Genomic DNA, 25,428 nt, shown 5'->3' with positions numbered 1-25,428 from the left:
CAGGCTTCAGCAGAGGGCGGTTCCCCTTTGCTGTATCGCTGTGCTCTCACACGCAGCCAGGTTCCATTGGGGAGGTTGTCTCTCACTAGACCATAGTCACCCAGAGAGGGATTTACTCCAGCACCTGGTAGAAACCCAGGTTCCAGCATGGGCTCAGGCGATGGGCCTTGCTGTAAACGAAAAGATGTTTTTTTTTTCCTAGTAAGGCCCATCCTACAAAAAATGGAATGTAGAATAACCTAGGATTCTCTTTTCCTGTGGATGTCTAGCCTGCTAAATGTAAACGACTTCTGACCTATAACACAGCAGCTTAGAACAGAAAGCATGATTTCCTTTACCTTGGGGGGGGGGGCAATGAAATAGAAATGCAATCTGTAGCATAAAACCTATTTTAAAGTATAAAATTCAATTCCACAATATTTCCATCCCCCCCCCACCCTCCAAAAGATACTGTCAGCAGTCACGCCTGATTCCCTTCCCCGACTCTCCCTTTTCCAGCCCTGGCAGCTACTAACTCAGTATGTGTCTCTGTGGACTTCCCAATTCGGGACACAGTATACAAATGGGCTCATGTAAGTGAGTGGCTTTTTGCCTGTCACTTAGCATAGTGTTTTGAAGGTACAGCATGTTGTGGTATATATAATGCTTCAGTCCTTTTTAGGATCGAATAATACTCTATTACATGAATATAACCCATTTTGTTCACCATTCACCAGTTGGTATTCCAAACCCCGAAATCCAAACCTGTTGCCAGTGAGTCAATTCTGGTAGTGCGTGACCAATGGGCCAGAGTGGAACGATTCTGCCGGGGTTCCAAGGCTGCCGTCTATACCAGACGGCCACATCTTTCTCACACAGAGGGGCTGCTGGGGCCGAACCACCGACTTTTCAGTTAGCAGCCAACATGCCACCAGGGATCCTAGTTAATAAACATTTCCTCCTTTTGGTTGCTATGAATAAGACAGCACAGGGTGTGTGTGTGTGTGTGTGTGTGTGTGTGTGTGTGTGTGTGTGTACATAGGCCTTCAATCCTCTTGGTTATATACCTGGGGTAGAATTGCTAGGCTATATAGTAATTTGATGTTTAACTTTTTGAGGAGCTGCCAAAAATTTCCCCAGTAGCTGCACCATTTTCATTCCCACCAGCAGCCTATGAGGATTCCAGTTTCTCTCTGCCCTTGCCAACATGTGTTCCCTCTGCGCGTTTCATTATTAAAGCCATCTCTGTGGGTGGAAAAGTAGTCTCTCATGCTTTTGATTTGCATTTCCCTAGTGTTTGTGATGTTGAGCCGCTTGTCGTATGCTTACAATTGCCCATCTGTCTATCTTCCTTGGATAAATGTCTATTCAAATCTTTTGCTCATGTTTAAGTTGTGTTGTCTTTTTATTATGGAGCTGTAAGAACTCTTCATCTATTTAGATGCTAGACCCTTACCACATATGATTTGCAAATACTTCTCCCAGTCTATAGGTTGCCTTTTCACTTAAAAAAAATTAAATCATTTTATTAGGGGCTCGTACAACTCTTACCACAATCCGTATATACATCCATTGTGTCAAGCACATTTGTACATTTGTTGCCATCATCATTATCAAAACATTTGCTTTCTACTTGAGCCCTTGATATCAGCTCATTTTCCCCCTCCCTCCCCGTTCCCCCCTCCCTCATGAACCCTTGATAATTTCTAAATTATTATTTTATCATCTTATGCTGCCCGACGTCTCCCTTCACCCACTTTTCTGTTGTCCGTCCCCCAGGGAGGAGGTTATATGTAGATCCTTGTAATAGGTTCCCCCTTTCTACCTCACCTTCCCTCCACCCTCCTGGTATCGCCACTCTCACCACTGGTCCTGAAGGGATCATCCTGGATTCCCTGTTTCCAGTTCCTGTCTGTACCAGTGAACATGCTCTGGTCTAGCCAGGTTTGTAAGGTAGAATTGGGATCATGATAGTGGGGGGAAGCATTTAAGAACTAGAGGAAAGTTGTGTGTTTCATCGATGCTACACTGCACCCTGACTGGTCTCCTCCCCCCCCCCACACGCCCCCTCATTCACGAGGATGGTCGTTCTGCTCTTTGGTGCCTTTTCACTGTCTTAGGGGCTTCTCTTGAGGCGGTTTTACATTTTGATTAGGTTCAAGTTATCTTTACTCCTTTGGGTTGCTTGTGTTTTTGCTGTCTTAGTGAAGAAATTGTTGCCTAATCTAAGGTCATAAAGATTTAGGCCTATGGCTCCTCTTCAAAGTGTTATACTTCTTAGGACTTTGATCCAGTTGGAATGACATTTTTTGTGAGTTACTTTTTATATATGATGTGAGGGAGGGGTCCAAAGTCAATCTTTTGCATTTAGATATTGTTTGTCCCAGAATGACTTTGTGAAAAAAAAATTGTTTTCCCTATTGGGTAGTCTTGACATCTTTGTCAAAAACCAGTTGACCCAGAAATATAGGTTTATTTATGAAAACTCAACTCTGTTCCATGAATCCTGTCTTATGCCAGTACCACACTAATTAGGTTACTGAGGTTTGGAGTCAGTTTTGAAACTGGGACGTGTGAGTCCTCTCACGCTCCCTGCGTGCACCCCCACCGCCCTGCCTACGACTATGTTGTCAGGAGGGACCAGTCCCTGACAAGAACACCGCGCTTGGTCAAGCAGAGGGGCAGTGCAAAAGAGGAAGAGTGAACTCAACAAGACGGACTGAAGCAGTAGCCCCACGATGGGCCGGAACACGACAATGCTGAGGCTGGCACAGGACCGGGCAGTGCTTCATTCTGTGGGCACAGGGCCGCTGTGAGTCGGAAGCAACTTGACAGCACTGCCTCCTCCTCCTCCTCCTCATAAAATTACTTTTGACTGTTCTATGCCCTGCGCATTTCCATATGAATTTTTTTAATTTGGTTGCCCATTTCTTCATAGAAGCCCCCTGGGATTTTGGTAGGGATTGCATTGAATCTGTAGATCATTCTGGGCAGTACTGTCATTCTAACAATGCTAAGTCTTCCACTCCACTCCATGGCGTGTCCTTCTATTTATTTAGGCCTTCTTTAACAGCCTCCAAAGATACTTTGCACTTGTCAGTGTATGGGTTCTGCAGTCTTTTGTTAAATTTATTCCTAAGCATTTTATTCTTTTTGATGTTATTATAAATGAAATTGTCTTCTTAACTTCATTCTTGGATTCACTGCCAATATATAAAATTAATAAATTTCGATATATTGATCTTATAGTCTATAAATTAGCTCAAAACCTCTTTAAAAATAAATATGTGAATACTTCAGCGTTTTCAATATGGAAGATTATGTCATTTACAATTAAGTTTTTTACTCTTCCTTCTTCAATTTGGATGCCTTTTCTTTTTCTTAATTGCCTTGGCTAGGAGCTTTAGTACAACTTTGAAGAAAGTGTTACGCGTATATCATGACTTTTTCCTGACCTTAGTGGGGAAAGTTTTAGTTTTTCACCATCAAATATATTAGATGCTATTTTTCAAGTCTGTTGAGTATTTTTACTGTGTAAAAGGGTATTAACTTTTGTCAAAAGCTTTTTTCTGTGTCTACTGACATGATCATATGATTCTTATCAGTGCTTTATAAATATAGTGTATTCCACTGACTAATTTCATATCAGTCTTGCAATGTTCAACCAACCTTGCATTTCTGGGATAAATCATATTTGGTTACAGTGTATACTATATTTTTGCATGAATAAAATGTCTTTTATATTTGTTTGCTTTTCAGATATTCTTGGAAGCACCCCTATGCCAAATTCGCGTTTTCACAAGTTACCGTAAAAAAAAAAAAAAGCATCGTGTTTACAAAAATACTTCCTGAGAAAGTATGCGTTATTTATGTAAAATATGGTGACTTGTTTTATATACCATTACATTAGGTTTGTTAGTATTTTCATATCAATCTTCATAAGGGATACTGCTCTGTAATTTCCTATTCTTTTTCTTTAAAACACTTTTATTAGGGGCTCTTACATGTCTTATCACAACCCATACATTCATCCTGTGTGTCAAGCACATTTGCACATATGCCGCCATGATCATTTTCGAAGCATTCTCTTCCCACTTGAGCCCTTGTAATTTCCTTTTCTTGTGGAGTTTCTGTCTCAATTTGGTATCAGGGTGATAGTGGCCTCACAGAAGGAATTAGGATATTTTCTTTCATCTATAGAGAGAAGGCTCTGGTGGTGTAGTGCTTGTGCGTTGGTCAGTAGTTTTTGCTCCTTGGGAGAAAGATTGGGCTTTCTAGTCTCGGAAACCCACAGGGGGTTGCTCTGAGCCAGCACTGACTCAATGGCAGTGTTTTTAGTATATATACATATACACACATACATACATACACATATACATATATATACATATACAAATACATATACATATATATTCCAATGAGCTGAGGGGGATTGGTGTCAATTCCGTAAATATTTGGCATAACTTGTCAGTAAAGTTGTTTGGTTGTGGGTTTTTCTTTATCAAACGTTTATTTAAAAAGGAAAAAGAAACTTTCCTTATTTGTTACTCACTGGGTTGCTGACTGCATGGTCAGCAGTTCAAACCACCAAGGGAGAAAGACCGGGTTTTCTACTCCCGTACAAAGTTACAATCTTGGAAACTCATGATGGCAGTGAAAAAAAATTTTTTTTGGGGGGTGGCTACTTATTTTTGTGTTCCTTCATATTCTGAATTTCTTTTTAGGTCAGTATTGGTCATTTGTGTTCTTTTTCTAGGAATCTGTCCATTTTACCTAGGTTATCTCCAGTTTGCTTGCAAATAACTGTCAGAGCACTCCCTTAAAATCCTCTTTATGTCTGTAACACTCTTTCTTCTGCGGCAACTCCAGGTAGACTCTAACTACCAACCTTTCAGGCAGCATTTGAGAGCGTAACTGCTTGCTCCGTTCAGGATACCTGGAGACCAATAGACGCTTGTGCTGATATTTCAGAAGCATTTTGGTATTTTACAAATCTCAGAGTTCTTACCCTTTCATGTAGAAGATACTACTGATCAGTTAAAAAAGATGACAAATTCATTTCTTACTGGTAATATGAATAAATAAACAAAAGTATAAATCAAGGATTTGTTAATAGCCCTTCCAGGCATCTACAGATGTTGGGTGGGAATTACTTTTCGGCTGTAATATGCTTGAAACATATATATACACACATACATGTACATATATATTCATAGTAATAACCCCTTTTCTCGCTGTCATATTTTAGACGACTAGAGCCTTTTAAAAAACATCTGTGAATAACAAGTCATTCATAAGAAAAAGTCCCAAGTTTTTCTGCTTGACATTTGCTTTTTTCCTTCGTGACCTGGGGAAATCTTACACATCCTTTAAGATCTATCTTATATGCCCTAACCCTCTGAAAGGTCTCTTAATCTACCCCTCTCTTTGGAAGGACAAACGTTACCATTTCTGTGGTCCTACAGTCTGCATCCTGCCCTGAACACTGACCCCAAACCACTCATTTCCTTGTCTTTCTCTCCTCAAGGCTATGGGATACTGGGGGACAGACTCTCTCTCCCTAGTTCCCAGCACCTCTATCTACAGATGTGGACTACTTACTGAACCAGCCAGCTAGGGGCCTGGTGACTTAAACATCACTGCTGTTTTCTCACCTGCCACAAACGAACCATGCCGGTGGACTGTCATTTGTTGCCAGCAAATCCAGGCAATGGGGAGAGCTCTGGGGGATACAGTTTCCTGAGTGGCAGCATGTTGTGTTAGCCCATGATGTGGGATAGCCTTTCTACCCTGACTCACAGACCTGTCTGCAGTCTACCTAGAAGCTCAGATCTCTCTAGGCTTGGAGACTGCCCCGAGAGCAAGGCTTCTTTAACTCAGGTTAGCACACACAGTGTGTTCACTATTTGCGGATTGAACAAACACAAGCCCACCCTTTTGGCTTCACTAGAGTACCAGCCTCTCCCTTCTCCAAAGAACATGCCTGGTTTCCTCTGAAAGCGTTCCTGGGGTCACTAGCAAGGAAGAATGAAGCTTTCTACTCCTGTAAAGAGTTACAGTCTGGCAACCTACAGGGGTGATTCTGGTTTGTCCCACAGGGTTGCTATGAGCTGGAATCAACTCAGTGGCAGAGAGCTTTTGAAGCTCACTGTCAGGAGTGCAGACTGAACACAGGTGGTCCGATTGCTGGGTTTCAGGCATCACTAACAAGAAGGAGAGCCAGCCATGGGGGACACCAACCCACTGCCACTGAGTTGATTACAATTCACGGGGACCCCAAGTAAGGTTTCTGAGGCTGTAAATCTTTATGGGAGCAGACAGTCTCATCTTTCTCCATTGGAGTAGGCTGGTGGGTTTGAACTGCCAACTTGCAGTGAGTAGACCAATGCTTAACTCTGAGCACTACCAGGGCACAGGTGGTGTAAAGCTGGTGTGCGGGAGGTACCTGGCCTCTTCTAACTTCTTGAGGGAGAGAGAGAAAATCATTATCTGCATCAACAGTCCAAGGCTGATTTCTAGGAGGCTCGCTTTACAAAGCTCTTTGACTCAACCAGTTAAGTGCCCGGAGGCACCCCGCTTCTGCCTGCCGGCACTCAGCTTTCTCACTCTGTGGCCAGGACGCACCCTCTCCTGCCAGTCTCCTGCTGCTGCTTCTCACAGATTCTCCTTGTCCCCAAGGTTACAACTTTCCCTCTGGCTCCTGGGTCCTGATACAAGTACAACAGCCGAAGGAGCCCCAACCACACCTACAGCCTGCCTCAGTCATTTCGCCCATCCTTTCCTGATGCTCCGAGTGCTGAACCCCAGCTCAAGTTTCAGTAGGGGCAACGTGCTCTTTTAGTGAAGACAGCACGGATTTCCTACATTTCCATAAAGAAGATACTTCAATTCGTTTCCAGAGCAAGTAGGGATGGGGGTCTTTAAGTTAGATCCCGTCCCCTCCCCCACCTGAGAAGGAAATGCTACCAGGAGGACAGACTGCCCAAGTTGCACACTATTGTTCTCTGTCCACAGACTGCCCGAGACCCAACTTCTCCCTCAGACACTTTCAAAAGTCTTATGACTTTTCCCGGATCAGACAAGTAAACCACGTTTAATTTAAAAGCAACCCCTGCTACTTGTCCGGGACGAAAGTATCTATGAGTGCAGGAAAGCGGCCAAGGAGCTCCGGGCAACACAGACGTCACTGTGAGAAAGAACTGTACCTGAGTGTTCTGAGGAGCCGAGGCGCCGAGCCCGGGGACCAAGGAGGCTGTCTATTCTCGGGGTAGCAGGCCCTGTTTCCTGACAATGCCCTAGGCAAAAGTGGGGGGGACCTCGGAAAAACCAGTGTGATTGGGAGTCTGAGAGGGTAGGGTGCTTTTGGGATCTACGATGACAGAAGATATTGATGCGCTATTAGATCCAGGAGGCCTGTCTGATATTTGAGATAATGGAGCCTCCATTTGTTTCAGGACGATGCCTTCATTTTTGTACCAACATGGTTTATGGCTTGCAGGGGATATATGAACTGACGGATGCAACCATTAAGGATGTTAGAGCCCCGTCCTTACTATTATTGTGATATGTGTGCATGTTTGTTTTTTTCCTAGGAGGATCTTTATTTTTTCTCCCAAATCTCATAACTGGTTATACAGATGTTTAATTGAGAGGAATAATTATGAATTACGATTTGTTTTTTCTTCCAAACTTTCCAATCTGAATAATTTATTGCCTTCCCTCTCTAATTAGAAGTGTTTTAAATATTGTAAAATTAAAGTTTAAAAAACTCAAACAAACATTGCCGGTAGGTAAACCCAAGCCCAGAACAACTCACGAAGCCTCACGTTCATGTTTCTTAGCCGGACGCACGTGAAGACGACTCACTTACAGAAACATGAAACTCAGGGTGGGAGCAAGAAGCAGGGAAAGTTGGTGGAGGAGGGAGCCCAGGGGACCGCTCTCCCAGTAGCCAAGGGGCAGCAGGGGCTCCTCGGAGGGGTGTTCCGAGGCAGGGGGCCTTAAAATGGCGCAAGACCGGTGAAAAGCACGAGGCTTTTGGGGGTGTGTTCTGGGAAAGACGCCTAATGAGAAAACTAAAGCTGAACTGTTGACCTAGCGCATTTGAGCACTTTTATCACCCTGATAGGCTTTGGGTAAGTAAAGCAAGGAAGATAAATTCCATCCAGCTTGTGTCGGCTGCTCAACTCTCACCCTCGCCCATGGAATGTCATTAAATATCTGTTGGGGGGTGGGGGGAATGATACCACTTTAAATTTCAGTTCCATCCACTTGTGGCCAGGGAGGGCAGATCAATTAACACGATCGTGATTTGTCTGTAGGGCCTCTGATACCCGAGGCCCAGTCTGTTTCTGCTGGGACTCCCCGCCTGACTCGGGAAGGAGGAAGGGACCCGGGCCAGGCCAGTTCATGTAACACAGCGCAGAGCCATACAACACAACTTGCTCCGAGGATGTTGGGCATTGTGCTTCATTAGGAAACAAAATATAAGCTTTCCACCCCATTAGGAATGACTTTAGGAGGGAAAGCACATAAGGCGATGCCTCACCTCATCAACAATGCACTGCAGAAGCTGGAGAGGCTGTGGTGGAAAAGGAGAGAGGGAAAAAGTATTAGCCTCTATGCAATATCTTTACAGTGGAGTGGAAAGAAAAAATCATTAATGCAATAAAATATAGCAAGATTAATCAACAACAGCAAACTCTTATAAAAACATTGATACTCAGGATGTTCTATTATTTCTAATGGTACCTAATCTAATACAGGCAGTTAAAGGTTTGCATTTTCTTCAAAATGCAATTTGCTAAGTTTAAAACAAGGCATTCAAGCATGCAAAGGGAGCAGCCATCAGGAAAGAGAAAAGTGAATTTTTTTCTGAACTCATAAAGCTTACCATTAAAGATCCCTGGTTTTTCTGAATCTGAAAAAAGGCAATATGTAATTAGCATGTCATAATCAAAATGACTCACTTGGACACATTATGATCACTGAGAGAAAATTATTGCATTGCTGGTGGCAATTTGTGGGCATGTGTTAACACAATTTACATAATGAAAATACACAAATGTTAATAGCTCGCTTCTCATTTATAGGCGAAAGTCAGCAGAATGTTAATTTCACACAACACTTTTTAGTACCCTCCAGGTTGTATTAGAATAGGGAGAAAAACCATAATCCATTTCAAAAGGCTGTTTACGATTCAGATATAAATAATGTTTTATATTGCTAGATTGTGAACACTGGGCTTAATGTTGCAATCATTGCTAATGTTATGAAGCTCACTCTTTTTAAATTAAAAACCGATTTATTTAAAATTGAAATTAAATCATAGTCAGAAATTAGAATTTTGGATTCCTGCCAGTATCTGCTCACAATCCCCTATTTTGTGAAGAAAACTTTAATTATGCGGTTGAAGTATTTGCCTCTAACTCAGGAATGGGGTGAGGGCTCCGCCTTTCCCAAAGTTCCTTCTGCCTGTTTCCAGGGCAGCAATGCTCTCTGGGAAAATCAAACTCATGCAAGTTTCATACAGTTGTTGTTGACTCCCCCCCCCCCCCTCCCCGCCCCAGTCCAGTGGGGGGCCCTAAGAGTTCCCAATCAACATCCGAAAGCAGGCTGCTCACACATCTACCACTAATACACCACATCTCTTCGAAAGTTATTAAAATGTGAGATGAAATTAATAGAACATACATTCAGTAATTAAAGTATTAAATCCTTCAATGTTAAAAAAATGCCTGTAGTTATTAGAAACTCAAAGGATTTGATTTCCAGATACTCAATTCCTTGAGAAAAATTTTAGGAACCAAATACTTTCATAGACCCCTCCTTGTATTCTGGGATAAATGAACTCCAAGTAGATTGCAAAAGGCAGGGATAGAGCGAGGACAGCCCCTTCTGTGTTTTCAATGGTGATTGAACCGGTTCAGTCACAGACTCTCATTGATCTGCATGACCACCTGGACACTGGCGGTGAGGAGAGCTCATGTCTCTTGCAGCCTGGGGAAGCTGGGTCTCCCAGAGGGCAGGGCGGGCCGAGCAGTGGGCTGTGCGCCCTAGAGGGGCTGCTGCTTCTCTTTGGGTCACCTGTGCCTTTGATCTGGCCATCCTTTAAAAACCATCAGACTTGCGGGTATCTTATCCGTGACAAGGTGAGACTCATCACTGATCAGGTTTGGCATATGGAGTCTTCTCAATTAAGTGGTTAGCTTCTCAAGGTTTCTGCATTTCTTTTGTATCCAGGTGGCTGATAAAGCAGACCCTTCTACCTAATGGCTAAATGCTTCCCAATGCAGTGCCTCAAAGGAATAGGGTGCCCACTCAGGGCTGCTCTTGCCTGCCCCCCACCCCTCCCCCTTCACACTCCTCTGTCCCAGCTGGACTGTCTCTACCGTGCGTAAATGCATGCTGTTGTTCACTGCCACCGACTAGGCCCCTGGGAACCCCGTGCACCTGGAGGAAGATGCTCTCGGACTGCCTGGGGCACAGACTCTGTGGGGGTTTGCGCGGGCTACCTTTCACAAGCAGATGGCCAGGTCTCTCTTCCTCGTTCGTTCTTCGTCTGGAAGCGCCACTGAATCTGCTCAGCATCACTCACACACAGCCTCCAGGGACAGACGGGCATGGCCGTGCCTGAGGTGCACTGGCTAGGAACCAAGCCTGGGTCTCGCGCACGGACGGCAATGATGCTGCCAGTAAACCAGCCCTGCTCTGCCCGTGCTCGCTTCAGCCTGGCTACCATTAACAGTGGCTCTTGTGTTCCTCCAGTCAACGAGTCCAAATCTGGGTAAGGGTCTGCAGGCCAAAAACTCAAACCAAACGCCCGGTTTGAGTCAATGCCGGCTCACAGCGACCCCATAGAATAGGGTAGAACCACACCTGTGGGCTGCCCAGACAGTAGCTCTTTAAAGGAGTAGAAAGCCCCGTCTTTCTCTCGCAGAAAGGCAGGTGGTTTCAAACTGCTGACCTTCAGGTTAGCAGCCCAATGTGTAACCAACGCCCCCTTTTACAAGTAAAGATTTACATGAAAAAGGACAGCAGAAGTGCTAACTCCCACCCAGAGTGTTTAAGGATTTTAGGTATGAAGCCATACCACCTTTTAAAAAATCTTGGAAAACCTAGGTTATGTCTATGATATGGGATACCTCTGGTGCTTGCTTTTAGTTTTTTTAAGCCCTCACAGAGATGCTCCCTCCACATTTTCAGTAGGAAACTGCTACAACGAGAGAGTTACTTAGAGACCCAAATTTTACATCAGAGTGTTCCTCACACAAGGGGTTATAACATTCTCTGCAGAAAACATGCCGCACACATTCTAAATGAGTTGTTTGGAAATAAATTGAAGACTGGATTGTGAGGCATTGTCCCCAGTCATATATGAGTTATATAAGCCAAATGAATTGAAGGGAATACATTTCTTCCTGAACTAAGGCCTTAGCAAAAGCTCCCGTCTTGCCCTTTCCTGTGGGTTAAAAGTGATGTTTTAAAACAAAACTATATTATTTCAATGCTTGCTCTTTGTACAAGAAGGGAAAAAACAGCATTATAAAAGTCTTTTTTTATGATCTTAAAAAAGACTGTTTTGCTCAGGTTTATAAAGAGACATTGTTACCATGTTTCATTACACAATATTGATAGCAACATATTATATGAAATCATCTTCATAAATTTTGTATTAAGATAGCAGTGTTGCTACCTGAAATTGATTCAAAATGTTTAAGACCCTAAATTACTTTTTAACACTGTTACATAATGTGGTGACTTATAGCGTCTATTTTACAAGAATTTGATGATGCAACATCAGTGTAATTGATTCATTTTCTCAATTAAATAAAGCTACTGTTTTTCTTTATAGGAATGCAACCATATAAAGACCATCGCGTTAGATGTATTATCTCCTCTCTCTGTCTCAGATATATTGCCTTAAAGGCTAGGCTCTGTTCCTGTGCTAATTCCACCAGAAAAGGCAATGCCACAGACGTATTTTTCAAATTCTGAACTGCCTTGCACTCAACTGTATTTATATTAGACGTATTTTTCACTGCTAAACTCTGTTATTTACCTTTTCCCAGATCACATTACTGTATGGGCACAGTCACCATAAAACACAGTCAAACAGAGTCAACCGGCAGTCACTGCCTCTGCTCCTGCACACAGTTCACGAGAAAGTGCAGCCCCGCATTTTACAGCACATTCAAAGTGGTACTGAGGTAGCCAGTATCAAAGGTTCGCATGGTGACCGCCTAGCTTCTTTCTGGGTCTGCCTTCCACAGAAGGCTTGGTGGCCAGAGCAAGGTTCAGAGGCACACAATAATCTTGTTAGGGCTGATGTATGGCCTACACCCCCCAACATATGAAATGTTGTTTATAACTAACTTGTCCGAGGCCACCGTCCTACTTGTACATTTCGCCTGCGTTGAGAGCTTTGTGTCTCACTAGTACTTGGGGACGGCGAACAAAACAACAATGGTTCCAGTCATACACTTTGTGAATCAGCCTCGAGAACCAGTGGCATTTTGATACACTAACTAGCGGCACCTCTTCCTTCTCCGGGCCACGGCTTCTCTCCCCCCTTTGCCAGCCATCATACCCAAGATTTAAAGCTAGTCGGACGGGGCAGTTTTGCCTCCTTCTCATTGAAGACCACCACTGGGTGTTTAAATGGGGAAGAATGACATCGTCTCTCACACAAGCATCAGGTCTTAGGGCGGCGATGGCGGAACATTTCTCATACATTTCTTTGCAAGGACGAGTAGGTGGCAATGAGCCAAGCCCCTCTTCCACCGAGCAGCATGACTTTGGAAGACAATGCAGGAGAAGTTGGCTCAAGGAGCTTCCATATTTAGTCACGGAAGTGCCCTGCCCTGCTTCTGCCTCTGTGGGGTCCATTACAGCTGCCGGTCAAACGGCCCAGCCCTCTCATGGTCCTCTGGGACCGTCAGCAATGGGAACCCACCTGTGTGACACAGACCCGTGGGCTTCGGCTTTCTCTTTTACTCCCTGGAATTATGGCTTTGCCCTGCAGCGCGTGTCGGAGAGATTTATGTGTGACCGAGGTCACAGCTTCCAATCTCTGCTGACAAATTTTCCCAATACATATTTACTGCCTTTTAAGCTGGTATTATTTCCTCTTAAATAAATAAGTAGGTAAACAGAAAAGTAAAACAAAATCAAATTGTTGGGATTTGAGGACGAACACAGTCCATCTTGTTGCGCGGCCGGCATCACCCTCTGGTCTCCCAGGTGGGGCCTCCTCTTCTCTAGCCTTCTTTTCAGTTTCAGGACTGGCACCTCCTTTGGCAAAGACTCTTTTCCAATTCGACGCCTTCCGCTGTAACCCTGGCTACACAGAAACATGGAGCAGGGGACGCGGGGACTTTCAAGTTCTGGAGGGAGAATTGGGACCTGAAGAATTTGGAAATGGAAGGGGCCTCACAGATGTTCCCGTTCAGTCTACTCATTTTGCCATCAGGGAAACTGAGGCTCAGAAAGTGCCAGGAGAAGTGTCCAAGATTGTCCGCAGAACCTGGTCAAGAAGAGCCTGCTGGCATGAGAGGCTGCTGGTGCCGGGGAAAAGCATGAGTGTTGAAGTCAGAAAGCCTGGGATTCCAGTCAGACGCCCATGGCCTGGGGAGCCGATTCCCTTCCCTCCTCTGCTCGGGAAAACGAAGGGAGGGACTGAGAACCCACGGAGCCCACAGCTGCTCAGCTTCCCATTCGGGCGCCGTGAGTTCTCACCTACCCTAGGCAGATGTGAGACCGGCATGCAGCCTCCTTGTGCCTGGTGTGGTGCTGATGACTACAATTTAGGGCCACCTACCTCCAAGCCACAGTTAGGGCTTTCAAAGACCGGGGAGCCAAATCTTAATGCTAGTCTTCAACTGAGAAAAACAAAAGCAAAAATCCTTTTCACATAACCATACACGGAATATGCATCGCCTAGGATCACTAACCACTAAAAGAAGAATTCTCTAACAATTTAAGAAAAATAAGACAGAAGAAAATTTACCCACTAACTACCAGCGAGGGGGATTTTGGCCAACTGATGTTTTTAGACGCCAACTGCATTATGAGATGAAATAAATGAATAATATATATTGTTTCTATTAATATAAGATGAACAAGTGTAATTCACTCATGCCATCCCATCTCCTTGGCTCATCAGTCTCTGTCCTTGTTTAAGCTCTTATGGTGCCTGTGACGATATTAGCATATCTTGCATAGGGCTTAAAACAAGTCATAATAAGTTAAAAAAAAAAAAGGCAGTATGGCCCCCACATCCTAAGATCCAGTGGGGACCAGTTTTGAAAAGGTAAAAGGAGAGAGCCCCTCAGTGAGCAGACAGCTGGGTGGGCAGAAAAGCTCAGCTACGCCTGGAGGAGGGCAATTCTCAGCCGGGACCAGACAGAAACCATCACAGCCATAAATTAGATCACTTGCCTCTCACTGCTGCCGGAGGGTCAAGGACAATGCAGTGTCACACAAGATCCAACAGCCGGAAAGACCCGACTGCTGGCCTCGACTCTCTCATTCCTGTGTATTTAAAACTGACGGAGCTCTTGTCCTGCCTGAGACAGGCGCAGAGGAGCCCCAGTAAATCAGTGCTTTTTAATTTTTAGATGTGAACTTTGTAAGGAAAGCAGGGGCTTAGGGCCACAATTAAACTTGGTCATTGTGAATCACAAAATTAACCTCTTCCTCAACTGTGCAAGGTCTGGTGGAGTCATTCATAATGCACCTTTCTTTGCAAAGGAGATGACCTGGCCATTCGCCCAGTCAAACTTTCCACCTTAGCTCTAAAAAAACAAAAAGGTGACGTTCTTTCAGGAACCAAGTGAAATATCTGTGTGTGTGTGTGTGTGTGTGTGTGTGTAAAAGGTCTATAGACAGACCACTCCATTCTTTATGGTCCAACAAACCTGCTACAGTAAGTTGTTGGTCCGTAATGCCCCCCCCCCCAAATGCCTCAAAGGGCTTTTCTGGCCCTACCTATCACGTTGTCTACATCTCTCCCAGCTTAAATTCCACGTCCTGTCACCTAGAACGGACCAGGAGTCACCCACTCCAAGTCTCTGCCCAGTATAGAAATGCCCTTTATGATATTCCTGGCAAACAGGCATCCTGTCTTTACTGTTACACTTCCAATAATGGGATCCCAATGACTCCACTTTGGTTAGTCAAATTGCTAGAAAGTTCTTCCTTATTTTGAGTCCAATTATGTCACCCGGTAAGATTTTCCCTTGGTCTGCGGCTGTAGAGAATAAGTGGAATGTTAGCTCCCCAGATATTTGATGATGATCATCATGTTCTCATCATGCATTCTTTCGGGAAAAACATTCCTATTTCTTCCTTACAATTACTTGGTATTTGGTTGCCTTTTATTCTTCCATCTTCTCTTAGCAACAACATCCCCCAACATTCTCCAAGTCAAGCAGGTCAGGCGCTACTTGGGAGGACGATTTCACCTCTAGTTGCAGGGGTCGGGCTTGAGGTTCAGTCCTAAGCCAGGAACATTTAAATTCTAGATAATGTAGACACTGGCTCTTATCTTACATTCCTAACAGGTTCAAGAGGGATACGATCTACAATGAGAAAACTCATAGATAAGAAAAGGATAGGAGGCAATTGGTGTGTGGGGGACCCTGCAGTACAGACACTTCAGGGTCCCGAACTTTGGAGAGACAGGCCAGCCATTGCTCCATCAGCTCCCATGGCTGAGCCATCAGCATTCTCCCACGGGCCGTGACCGGTGGAAGATGGTGCTCCTGTCTTGTTTGCCTAAGTAGTAAACAGCCTCCCCTCCCAGCCCCCCACACCACCACCACCCCGGCCCAGTGAGTAAAGATGAGTAGGCGATTAAACCAGTCCCCGAATCTGAACAGTTCGGATGAAAGTTGCACCTAACTTTCACTTGTTTGGCTCAGGAGCAGACTGCTCCATTCTGAGGGAGAATCAGACTCTTGGATCTTACTAACTACTGTGGAGTACATTCTGACTCATGAAGGAGACTATGCGCATCAGTGAATGGGTCTGAAAGGCTGTTCAATCCAACCTAGATTCCCCACCCGTCTGATCCCTAAATCCTTCCTTCACTCCACCCCTGCTGACCCAGCTTCGACGGGAATATGTCTAGTGGCAAGGGGCTCACTGTCTTCTGATTGTCCCCCCCACCCCTTATGTAGTTACCAATTCTACCCTCCTGGTGAGATCCACATTCTTCTAGACACCGGCTGCCTCATAGGTCTGAAGACAATGGTCACATCTCTGCAGAAGCTCTAACCTTCAGGCTTTAATGTTGGTGGGACACAGTAGGGGCATGGGACATGGAAGGGAAGGAAGGAAGGATAGGGATAAATGTCGAATTCAAAACCACAGGTTGTAAGAATCACTTAGTGCCAGGTGACTTCAAAGGTAATTTTGTTAACATGTTTTTTTTTAAAGTTGGGCTAAAAATTATTGTGTTGATTTCATGTATATTTACATATGCTTATTCTGTTAGGTACTTTACTAGACTCTAGGACCTAAAAATGGGTAAGGCATAATGGCTGGTCTATAGACACAAACTCATTTATTTATTCTTTTATTATTATTTTTAAAAATCATCTTATTGGGGGCTCTTACAGCTCTTATCACAACCCATACATCCACCCAGTGTGTCAAGATATGTTGCCATCATAATCTCAAAACATTTTCTATTTGAGCCCTTGGTATCAGCTCATTTCCCCTCTCCCCACCTCTCCCTCCTTCATGAATCCTTGATAATTTATAAATTATTTTTTTCACCAACTGCTGTCTCCCTTCACCCACATTCCTGCTGTTTGTCCCCTCAGGAGGGGGTTATATGTAGATCATGGTGATTGGCTCCCCCTTTCTCCTCCGACCTTCCCCTTTCCCTCCTGCTATCGCTACTCTCATTATTGGTCCTGAGGGGTTTATCTGGCCTGGATTCGCTGTTTCCAGCTCTTATCTGTACCAGTGTGCATGCTCTGGTCTAGCTCAATTTGTAAGGCAGAATTGGGGTCATGATAGTGGGGGTGCATTAAAGAACTGGAGGAAAGTTGTGTGTTTCATCAGTGCTATACTGCACCCTGATTGACTCATCTCTTCCTTGTGACCCTTCTGTAAGGGGATGTCCAACTGTCTACAGATGGGCTTTGCGTCTCCACTCTACACTCCCCCTCATTCACATTGATATGACTTTTAGTTCTGGGTCTTTGATGCCTGATCCCTGATACCATTGACACCTCATCATCACACAGGCTGGTGTGCCTCTTCAACTGGGCCTTGTTGCTTCTCAGCTAGATGGCCGCTTGTTTAGCTTCAAACCTTTAAGACCCCAGATGCTCTATCTTTTGACAGGCGGGCACCACCAGCTTTCTTCACCACATTTGCTTATGCACCTGCTTTGTCTTCAGCAATCGTGGAGCTTTCGTTCTTATTGTAGCTTCTCTCAGGTGGAACTCATTTGTTTTAAGGCCCCTGAGACTCGTGGCAGAGGAAGATGTGAACACAGGGTTTGCACTCTCCTCCGCAGGCCCGCACTATTTGGGTAAAATATAATGCATTGGCGTTTTCTTTTTCTCCCTCAGGGCTTCAGAGAATTCTAAGAGAGCATCTCTCTGTTCAAGGCATTTCAAGGAAGGTTAACTTGGTGGGCAAAGGCTTCACACATCACTGTGTGGTTGTTTTTGTCTTCAAACAATAACATTATTTGGCCTGCTGAGATAAGCTACAATAACAACTAAAGCATCATTCAGACAGGCTAAGGAAAGAAAGAATCTTGAGATACAGTCACATAACCATGTGAACTGACGTGGCATTTACTGGCTCAAATTAAAAACATGAAATTTACCAGAGAGCTAAGGAAAAGACGTCCTATTGAATGAACTGAACCAAGTTTGGCTTCTGTTTCTGAGCTTTCGTTGATGCCTCTGATTGGGAAAGGGAAAAGAACCAGGGTTCCCTAAGGCCCGTGGGGGTGCTCAGGGGGAGACGGTCATGAGAAATGGGCATAGGATGACACAGACCCAAGTCTCTAAGTCTAGCAACTGTCAGATTCCCGCTATCAAATCACTTTCCTTCTAGTAAAACACTACTTAGACACGTGAAAACAACGACAACGACTAACAGAACATCAAGTTGTTCTCGAATTGGTGTGTGTACTTGCTGCGGTGGGGGGAGACAGTTGTGGACTCCCACCTACCCCACGTCCTCCCATCTCAGAATTCTGCAAATCATTGACGTGGAACACTCCCCTCACGTATCAGAAGAGGAGATTGAGGTCTGACAAGAAATAATATCAAACAACTAACATAACATGCCAGGACCAGAACTGTGGGTCATTGAGTGTGGGTTTGGCGGCACACCATAGACCGACAGTGATTTAATCGGTCTCTTATTGGGTGTCACTTGCTAGCTCCTGGTGTCCTCTGTCCTGAGTCGTGGGGCATTTTCAGCTTCCAGGCTGGCAGAAGAGGGCTATCCAAAGGGCAGGGGTCACCTGAGAGGACTGCAGACCCCTCACCTGAGAGGGGTCACCTCAAGGCCTTGCATGCCAGGGAGGCCAGTGGTGGCTTTCCCTTTGTTGACTTTATTTTCTGAATGAGAGCCATGTTAGAATCCAGGTCCCCCTCATGGTGCTCTCTGCAACCTGCTTCTGAACAGAAAACAAGCAGTCTATCCAGCAACCGTCTTCCTACGAGGCGCCATTCCACAGCTTTCCTTCCCGCCTCCTCCTGGTGGCTGTCTACCTCAGCAGGGGCAGCACGACAGGGCCCCGACTTGGGTTTAACTGGCTGCCTCGGTTTCCAATGATTCCTGGGATTTGAGTACCTTGGCTCTGTGTATGCACTACCACCTCCTTTCTTAGCTCCTCGTGGTCCCTGAAACCCTCTTTCTGTCCTGTGACTCCTGGGCACTCCCCAATCCTATATTGAACCAGCTCTTGGCTCCTTTTAGGCCACTCATTGATTTTTTCAATGAACTTAGCTTGTCTGTTTTATTGGCACTAAACAGGGCTGGGTTCTGAGCATCATTAACATTTTAGTTGAGGAAGAATTCCCAAACTCCCCAGGCATTACTGCAGAACTGTTAAGACATCCAAAAAGTAATCTGTGTTCAGACAAAGCTCAACCAGGTCTGCCCCCTTTTAAACTTGGATGCCAATGAGCCCCTAGCCCCAAATCTACCCATGCTGCCTATACTGAATGTGATAAGTGAAACACTAGAGTATAATAAAAGTTGATGCTTTTGTCTGCTGCTGCTGCTACTACTGCTGTTGAGGACCGTGTTCCCCCCAGGGACCCATACTCATTCAGCAATTACCTGGCAGGCACAGAGCATCCTGGGACAGTAATTTCCATCTCTGCAGACTCACCAGTTGGAGACAGCCCTGGAGTGGATGGGTGTGTAAAATAAAGATGGCCATTTGGGCTTAAGACCTCTTTATTCCGCCACCATCCCTCTGGAGAGAAAATGCCACTGAACAGGGATGGGGAGACCCTGTTGCCTCAAACCTGCTAGTCACAAGGGCATCAGTGGACTTTCCGGTCCTCCTCTAGGAAACAAAGAGTTGGACTCGATTCCTGCAAGCAAGCTCCCTTCACACCCGGCATTCTACACTGAGGTGAACACGCTGGCTCACATGGTTATGTGATTACATATCAAGATTCAGGATTCAAGAGCAAGTCTGTATGGAAGGCTGTTGTGGGATCAGAAAAGTAATCAATTCCAGTCCTACCTGGTGTGATCCACGCTCACATATTTTCAGAGTTACACAGGTACGTCCATAACCTGCTTTCTGGAAAAGCGAGTATACACAATACTAACGATGTTTTGCTCTTGATTCCCTCCTCTGGTCTCTCACAGCGCTCTCTGAGGCAGCGGCTCTCTTGATTTGTGACAATTCTCTCTCAGAAGTCTAGAAGAAGTCCTGCGATGTGCCAAGTCAGAGTCATGCAGGGTGCCAGGGCCAGGCGGAGCTGAAGACGCAATAACTGCCAACTTCAGATGGGGCACCGGCATCTCAAAGGCATTCACGAAACTCTCCAACTGAAATGCACTATCTCTGCTAAACTCTGCGTATCCATTCTCCACCCTGCCTCCTTCTTCCACCCCGCTTCCCTTGCTCTTCTAGCTTCCGTCTCCCCCTCTTGGGGGAGCTCATTAGGGAAATGGCTAAAAAGCTAGGGGCAAAAGGTGGCAGTAACAGAACTCCAGTGAGTTAAGCTACTGAAGGGGCACCAAAGACCAGATGTCGCTTTAGCCCATTATTATGATTTTTCACCATATCGCAGGCTCCTTTTTGCCTCGCATGTTTGAAGAGTTGTCAGGCATCCTTTGAGCACCCACCCAGAGTCTCAGCTTGAGTACTCTATGCATCCACTTCATGAACCTCTGGGACTTCCCACCTTGAGCTTACTTCTTCTTGGGGCCAGAATGTTATACCAACTGCCATTTGTTTGTTGTTAGTTTTTTCCTCCCACTGAACTGAGGTCTTTTCATTTCTGCATTGAGCTCAGAGCCCTGGTGGCAGAGTGGTTTCTCACTGGGCTACTAACCACAAGATCAGTAGTTCAAAATCACCAGCCTCTCTGAGGGAGAAGGATGGGGCTTTCTACTCCCATAAAGTTACAGTCTTGCACTGCCCACAGGGGCCGTTCTATCCTGCCCTCTAGGGTCACAATGAGTTGGCATTGACTTGATGGCAGTGAGTGTTTAGCTCAGTGCCAAGCAGAGAGCAAGTGCTTAGAAACAGAAGTGAAAACTACAGAGGGCCTTCAAAGAAGTTCATGGACGAATTCCATTTTCCCACAAACGTTATGAAGTCCCCTCATTGAGATTTACTTGAGTATCTTATGTAGTAGTCTAGAAACTTCTGTAAAGTCAACCAATATTGATTTATGCTGAAACAAACAAACAAGATAAGGAATTACTAACCTAAATGGCTAAGTACACATACCTCAATTGAAGTATTTACAAATAATTTACCCTTAATGGGAAGCTTCACATTTCTAAGCTCTGGCACTTTGGGGAGAATTCCTCTTCCATTTCACATTAATTTCTGTACTATTTTCAGGATGTACTTAAGGAAGCCGCCTCCTGGCTTCTGCACAGGCTAAGCAATACAGTCAGATGTGGAAGAACATGGGTATTGGGAGAAGATCTAAACATGGACAATTTCAAACTCCCTGCGCAGGGGCACATCTGCGAAAGGGTATCTTCAAATCACTAGTGTCACCTCAGTACTTCATGGGAACAGAATCTGATTTCCGGTGTGGAGCCTCGGTACATTCTAGATGTTGAAATCGTCAACGGGACGAAAAGAAGCAATGCACTGCAGCAGGCAGGCTGGGCATCGCGTTAGGAGAAGGAAACACACATTTGCCCCTTTTTGGGCTCTTCCCAATTAAAGAGGAACCCCTGGAGTCTGACGTCTATTTTGTTTTCTTTGATCAGAGACCTCACACGAACAATCCGATACTGACAGTTTACAGAAATCCTTGATGTTCCAAACTTTCAGAAGTTGGCGCAACAGAGAATCGATTCCAACTACCTCTTTCCAAGAGGGCAAACTCTACAGGTATTATTTTGCAATTCTCAATTGGTTTAGGCATGATCGATGTGTTTATATGTAAGAGCATGGCACCAATGGCTTAAATTCAATGTTAATGTTGAATATAAAACCATGTTAAATGCTCCCGATTAGAATTAGTCGGAATATACCAACCGAAGCCTTTTAAAACATGACTAAAGTGAAGTCTAAAAACTCCAGCACTGCTACATTAACATCGGAAAAAATGTGTAATGATTTGAAATAGCTTTAAGACCCTCTATTATGAAACAAATGCTCTACCCAGAGTGTAATTTATTACTACAAAATAAATGAATGTTTAAAGACATGCTGTCAATGGGAAGAAAGAAACCCAACCACAGCCACCCAACACATTACAGTGGCAGGTTTCCATGCCACGTTACACAAAAATATTTTCTCCTTGACAAGCTGCTCACATTCAAATGAAAACAGGGCAAATCTGGTCAATAATATGAATTACATATAATAAGGAGCTTAGATCACGTTAACTCAAGGATCAGAAAGCGGTGACTTCAATTAAAAACCACCTAATAATTTAGCAAACTTTCAGATGTAGCGAACACACGGATCTGTCTTACATGCTCAGAGAAGAAGCTTTTTGACCTCCGAGTAAGCCGCACCAGCAGCACAGCGCCACCCTGCCGAAGCAAGGCACCCCACCCATCAAGCAAATGCTACTCGTGATCAGACAGCATCTGGAAAATGTATTTCCGTGGTCAGTAGTGGAGGTCCCGAAGCCAAGGCCAGCAGCTGCAGCAGCCCCCTCAACCTTTGCCGGGTGGCAGCACAGGGGTATTTTGTTGTTAACAAAAGGACGCTCTCATTTCTGCACACTCCTGGAAAAGGCCAGCCGAAATACTATTAAGCACGCGTGCCTTTCACTTCCAATCCTCCATTATCCACTTCTGTTTGACTTGTACTGGAATTTAAGAATGCCTCTGTATGGAGACAAGTAATACGTCATCATTTTGTTCAGCAAACAGCCCTGACAGCCCTGTCCCCTTGAGTTAAGACTAGCAGATCTCTATTTTGCACATTGGTGGCAAAAGCAGGCAGAATCAATGAGAAATGGCCAATGGACAGTAAGGGATTTTAATCTCAAAGATCCGGACGCTCTTTTCGCCTTAGTGTAGGTTATTCTATTAGGCCAGATACTTTTTTCTCTTAATAAAAGTGATCTTCTCTATCTATCACAATAATTTACTTGCCTGCCATTCTTATGTCTTTTTAACAAATAATATTACTACTCATTATTTCTCTTATCTTCTTGATCCTTTTTAGTACTTATCATCTTCTTTATTTGAAACAGATTTTTAACAGATAATCTTGATCATTACAACAATATCTTGCTTGCATTTTATTCAAATAATTCTTAAAAACAGCTTAAAAAGCCGTTTGGAATAACATCAAGCTTGCCATCAATCAAACGAAAAAATTCCGCTGGCGGTTGTATAAACATCAGATCAAGTCTGATGTCTTCACGGATTTCAGAGTGAACCATAAAAAACTCCATTAACTTCTGACAAAGAATGCAAATTAATCACAACATGGGGTGAAATGAAATTAAAGGCTCTTTTCTAATCAATGACAAGGCAGGATGAAATATTTGTTACTCTCTCTGCACTCAGACTGCCTGGGACGTTTGCTCGTTCCTTGCAAAGCCCCAAATGTAAGGTGTGAGTACAGATTCACCCACAGTTGCGGTTTAGCCATCCCCACCCCCACCCCCCAGCTAGCTGCTTACAAGTCGTGGAGATTCACAAAACACACTAATCATCCGAATCTCAGGTGCATCCAATTTGTTATTCACACTCTCCCATGCCAGTGAAAAGCCTGGCGCAGACAGATGCACCCGGAACCCTAAATGACAGTTTTGGCCTCCGGAAGTACGATCGCTACAGCAAAATCTAGTGCCGCCTCCAGGTGAAATGTCTGGAGCTCCATATGGAGCAGGGAAAATTAACAACAAGATGAAAATCACTGCAGCAGTGGGGAGTCGGAATTTTTGAAAAAAAGAAAAAAAAAGATGAAATTTAAAGATGAAGAAAGAGAAGTAATAAATTAATGGGGTGTGAAAACATTCAAAGCTTTACAATACCAGGGGCACTATTTGCTCAGATTTTCCCTCTTTTTTTCTTTTTTTAACTTCAGGTCATTTTGATGTAATTTATTAACCAAGATCAGGAATTGTAGCCAAAAGAAGAAAAACATTTTTTTTTAAATACATGCAAAAGTACTTTAAATACATTTGCGCTTGTGTTGCCTGCACTTTCCTGTGGCTTCTCGCTCACTAAAATTCCAGATACTGGAGCTGTGCCCCCCCCCACCCCCCCACCCCGGTGTCTTCAATGGTACGAACTAGCATCCGGATGCTATGCACTGCTGAGAACTTTGAACGAAGGATGGCGATTTTTAGAGGTAATCCTTTTCATTCCTCCCAAATGAAGGTGTCATCGAACAAGCCATTGCCCACCATCACAGGTTTTCAAGGCAACTGAGTGTGACTGCACGATTCACTACGCGCAGGTCTGGTCCTAACCCAAACCTGTGCCTGGTCCCAGGTTCCTAACAAAGCTACGTCGTGTGAGAAATGGAGGCACTGCCCGGAAAATGTGCTTAAAAGGCCATTCCCTCCAGTTCCTTTCCGAGAGCCTAAGGCACTGAGGTCAGTGAGCGCTCTTGGGGCCCTTGGGGCCGTCACTCTGCTGAGCGCATGGTGAGAACAGCAGTGGGGCTCTGGGGAATGGGCTTGTCAGCATCTACAATGGCGCAACCTTCAGACACTCGGCGCTCTCACTGACCCCCGAGGCGTCCCCAGGGTGGAGAGGCTGGTGGGGCTGTGCGAGAAGGAGAGCACTGGTGCAGAGTCCACCATGTTCAGAAGATGCCGAGGCAGCCACTTGGTCTAGTTGCCTGCGTGTCCTAGTCCTAATTGTCCCCAAACTGTACCGAGGCAAGGGGATGCTCCTCTCTGAGCCTCCGCCTTCTCACCTGGAACCAAGAACTCACACTTCTCGCAGGAAGGCCTGGGGCAGAAATGAAAACACTGGAGCTGGCGAAACCAGGACGCCATTGTTCTTCCTCTTAGAAGCCTGCAGATAAGATTCAGATGGGGGTTTACAGAGCCTGACCTTTTCCTTTTCTCCAATGGTGCTAACCTGCGTGCCAGGAAGGAGGCTATGCAACCTTACGAACTTAAAGGACAGAAGCAAAGGATTGTGCTTTCAGAAAATAAATATAAACCTAACCCACAAAACAATGAAATGCATATAGAATGATTATCTCAACAAAACCCCAGCCCTTTAACCTTTATGTTGGTCCCGGGCCACTGACTCTCCCTAATATCTTCCCAACACCCCTCACGTGTCTGCACTTCCACCCGATACACCCTGTGTCACCCGCAAGAAGAGGCACTGCTAATGATGCTGTCAGCCAGGCTGACGCTGGGCCCGAGTAAGGACGTGCCTTGACGCTGGCCTCTCCTCCCTGCCCACTGCACGGCCTGCTCCAGTTTCATCTGGCAGGTTGGTGAGTATAATCTTTTGCAAAAGCGCCCCTTTGGCTGACAGTTAGGAATTCAGATTTGTACTGCAGCCCAACATTACAGCCAGTAGAGTGGCCCTTAGAATTTTCTTTCTTTCCTCTCCCTCCCCTTAGTACTTCTCTAAGTTTTTCTCACAGCCCCGATCTCATTGATCTGCAGACCTCTTCTTACCAGGTAGGAGAGGAGGTATCAGGAGTTCACTCTTCTATGACCAAATCCATTTCGGCTCTCACTTGTTGTTGTTGATACCTTTTCTTTTCATAATAGGAGGCTTGCAGAAAATTTTTTGAGATAATATGAATTTTTATCTAAC

General features: G+C 44.8%; 1 protein-coding gene across 2 annotated transcripts in view; it reads right to left on the bottom strand.

Annotated features, from left to right (window-relative positions):
* Positions 1 to 25,428, bottom strand: part of MAP2K5 (mitogen-activated protein kinase kinase 5) — a 285,287-nt gene that overhangs the window by 56,622 nt on the left and 203,237 nt on the right. For both annotated transcript variants that reach the window (XM_004711938.3, XM_045285767.1), the window contains 2 exons: positions 8,873 to 8,899; positions 8,528 to 8,560 (listed from right to left, as the gene is read on the bottom strand). In XM_004711938.3, coding sequence (XP_004711995.1) covers positions 8,528 to 8,560; positions 8,873 to 8,899 — 60 coding nt within the window. The remainder of the gene's footprint in view (positions 1 to 8,527; positions 8,561 to 8,872; positions 8,900 to 25,428) is intronic.

This window comes from Echinops telfairi, unplaced genomic scaffold (assembly GCF_000313985.2).
Source record: "Echinops telfairi isolate 266 unplaced genomic scaffold, ASM31398v2 ScPeMD7_7475;HRSCAF=8513, whole genome shotgun sequence".
Lineage (NCBI taxonomy): Eukaryota > Metazoa > Chordata > Mammalia > Afrosoricida > Tenrecidae > Echinops > Echinops telfairi.
This window is presented reverse-complemented; position numbering and strand designations above follow the sequence as displayed.